The sequence below is a fragment of the Echinops telfairi genome, unplaced genomic scaffold, assembly GCF_000313985.2.
Source record: "Echinops telfairi isolate 266 unplaced genomic scaffold, ASM31398v2 ScPeMD7_7459;HRSCAF=8497, whole genome shotgun sequence".
NCBI classification, from domain to species: Eukaryota; Metazoa; Chordata; class Mammalia; order Afrosoricida; family Tenrecidae; genus Echinops; species Echinops telfairi.
This window is the reverse complement of record NW_022111359.1, coordinates 7,557,046-7,559,366: the sequence shown is the minus strand read 5'-3', so window position 1 is coordinate 7,559,366 and position 2,321 is coordinate 7,557,046. Positions and strand designations below refer to the sequence as shown.

The window sequence follows — 2,321 nt, the reverse complement described above, 5'->3', positions numbered from 1 at the left end:
TCCGTCTTTGTCCAAGTCTTACAGTGTATAAGAGAGTCACCATGGTGGGTTTTGGGTGTTTTTGTTTGTTTTTTAAGCATAATATTTCATTGTATGTACGTAACAGAATTTGTTTCATTGTATGTACGTTACAGAATCCATTCCTTTATAACAGGGAGTTGGGGTTGTTTTGACGCTTTGATATATGGAAACGGCTGCAATAAACATAGATGTGCTTATGCTTGTTAATTTTGTATTCTTTATTTCTTTAAGGTATACACTTAGTAGGGAGATGGCTTGATCCTATTGGGCATTTCTATCCTGTCCTTTAGGGCCACTATGAACTGGCATACACTCAATGGCAGTGAGTTCATTTTTTGTTTGGTGAATATATTGGACAGGGTTCTCTAGAGAAACACAACTAGATGCTAATAATTATATATATAGAGAGAGATGACATAAGAAATAAACAATCTATAAAGCAGTACAAATGGCTCAGTGCAACTCACGCCTGTGAGATAGCTGTGAGACGCTGGCAGTCATTCAAGTCTTGTGGGCCACCAGGTAGTCCTCTGTAGAGCAATTCAGGCTATCCATCCACAGGCAGCAAACAGCAAGGCAGGTAGGTCACCAACAATCAGCCAGATGACAGGGTCCAACAGTCTCCAGCTCAAGAGATGTAAATTCCAATGCTGTGGCGAAGCAGGTCTTGAAGGAACCACAAATTACAGCGGTACAGTCCACGGGTTGGATATCCCACAGGAAGTGCAGCTTGCAAATTGAGGCACAGAACAAGCAGGGCAGTTTCACATTGGTCCGATGATCAAAGAGCAAGAGACAAGAGAGGCGAGGCTCACCCAGCCATTTATCTCTCCACCCTTCAATTAATCCCACATGTGTTCATTGGCCATGTTGGCTCAATAAACTTTAACTATCTCAGTGAAGAATATAAAATACGCAGAGTACACATCACAGACGACCAAAAGAACAAACAGCAGTCTTGGAGGAAGTACAGCCAGAATGTTTCTTAGATGTGAGGATGAAAGGACGTCAACTAATATATTTTGGACATGTTGTCAGGAGGGGCAAATCTCTGGAGAGAGACATCATGTTTCCTCAATTGGAGGGTCAGAGGAAACTAGGGCGACCCTCAGTGAGATGGATACGCACCGTGCCTGCCGCTATGGGTTCTTCACGCAGAGCAACGATTGTGATGATGGCATGGGACTGGGCAACTTTGTCTTATGCTGGGGTCTCGATGAGCTGGAATTGACTTGACAGCACTTGGTAATAACAATTCACCCAGTCAGCAGATAAATCATTTATTGGGTGCTACTCTGTGCCAGGGAATGGGAAGCCAGGCTGGAGTCACATTCTTGGGACCAGGAACTAACACACTCAGGAGAAGACATAATGGCAGATGATCTTGCTGGTGTCATTGACCTGGATCTGTTCTTACCACAGCTCTCTGGACAGGGTTTGGTAAAGAGTTGTGGAACATGAAAGGTAAAACTCCCATTCAAGAAATCATGGGAAAACATTCCAGAACATTCTGGGCATGACGAGAGTCTGCATGTCAGCACAAAGGTCCAAAGTGAAGATTTATTGGTGGCTCCCTCTGGGCACCTGTTTTCATCGAAGTTTGATCTACAGAATGTTGGGGAGCAAGAAGTGACTTTATCCCTGTAAGAGAAAAGAGAAGAAAACAAGATAGAGAGAGAGAAAAGAGATAATTCTATTAGAGTCAGTGGTCGGGCTCATGTACATGTGATTCCTGAGGTAATATCTATAGGGGGAATGGGTCTTTTACAGATACTTGTTTCTAGCTGCTGTCAAGTGCTCTGGGAGTACCAGGAACAACAGGACAAAACATCCCCTGGTTCTGTACCTTCTGGACCATAATCATGCTTGTTGGAATGTTCTCATGATCTGCTGTGGATTTAAGTGCCTTCCAACCTAGGGGAATCACCTTCCAGCACTACAATGAACAATAAGCTGCTGTGACCATAAGCTTTTCTTTGGTTAATTCTCAGGGGAGATTAGTCCCTGGAGAAGGACACCACACACCACGCTCAGTAAAGCAGAAAAAGAGCAGCGAAAAGGAGGAAGCTCTTCCACGAGATGGATTGGCTCAGTGACTGCAACAATGAGCTCAAACATAAGAACACTTCTGAGGATGGCACAGGACCCAGTCGTGTGTCCTTCTGTTGTACATACAGTAAGTATGAGTCAGTGTTGAACCAATGGCACTCAACAACAATCCTCAGGAGCCAATTGTCAAGCCTTTCTTCTTAGTTTATATTAATCTTGAAACTAGCCTTAGACCTGTTCACCATGGGTGA

General features: G+C 43.8%; 1 protein-coding gene across 1 annotated transcript in view; it reads right to left on the bottom strand.

Annotated features, from left to right (window-relative positions):
* Nucleotides 1-1,285: 1,285 nt before the first annotated feature.
* ADGRE1 (adhesion G protein-coupled receptor E1) overlaps nt 1,286-2,321 on the bottom strand; it is a 76,059-nt gene continuing 75,023 nt past the window's right edge. Inside the window, exon 18 of the mRNA XM_045300066.1 lies at nt 1,286-1,662. Coding sequence (XP_045156001.1) covers nt 1,657-1,662 — 6 coding nt within the window. The 3' untranslated portion in view covers nt 1,286-1,656. The remainder of the gene's footprint in view (nt 1,663-2,321) is intronic.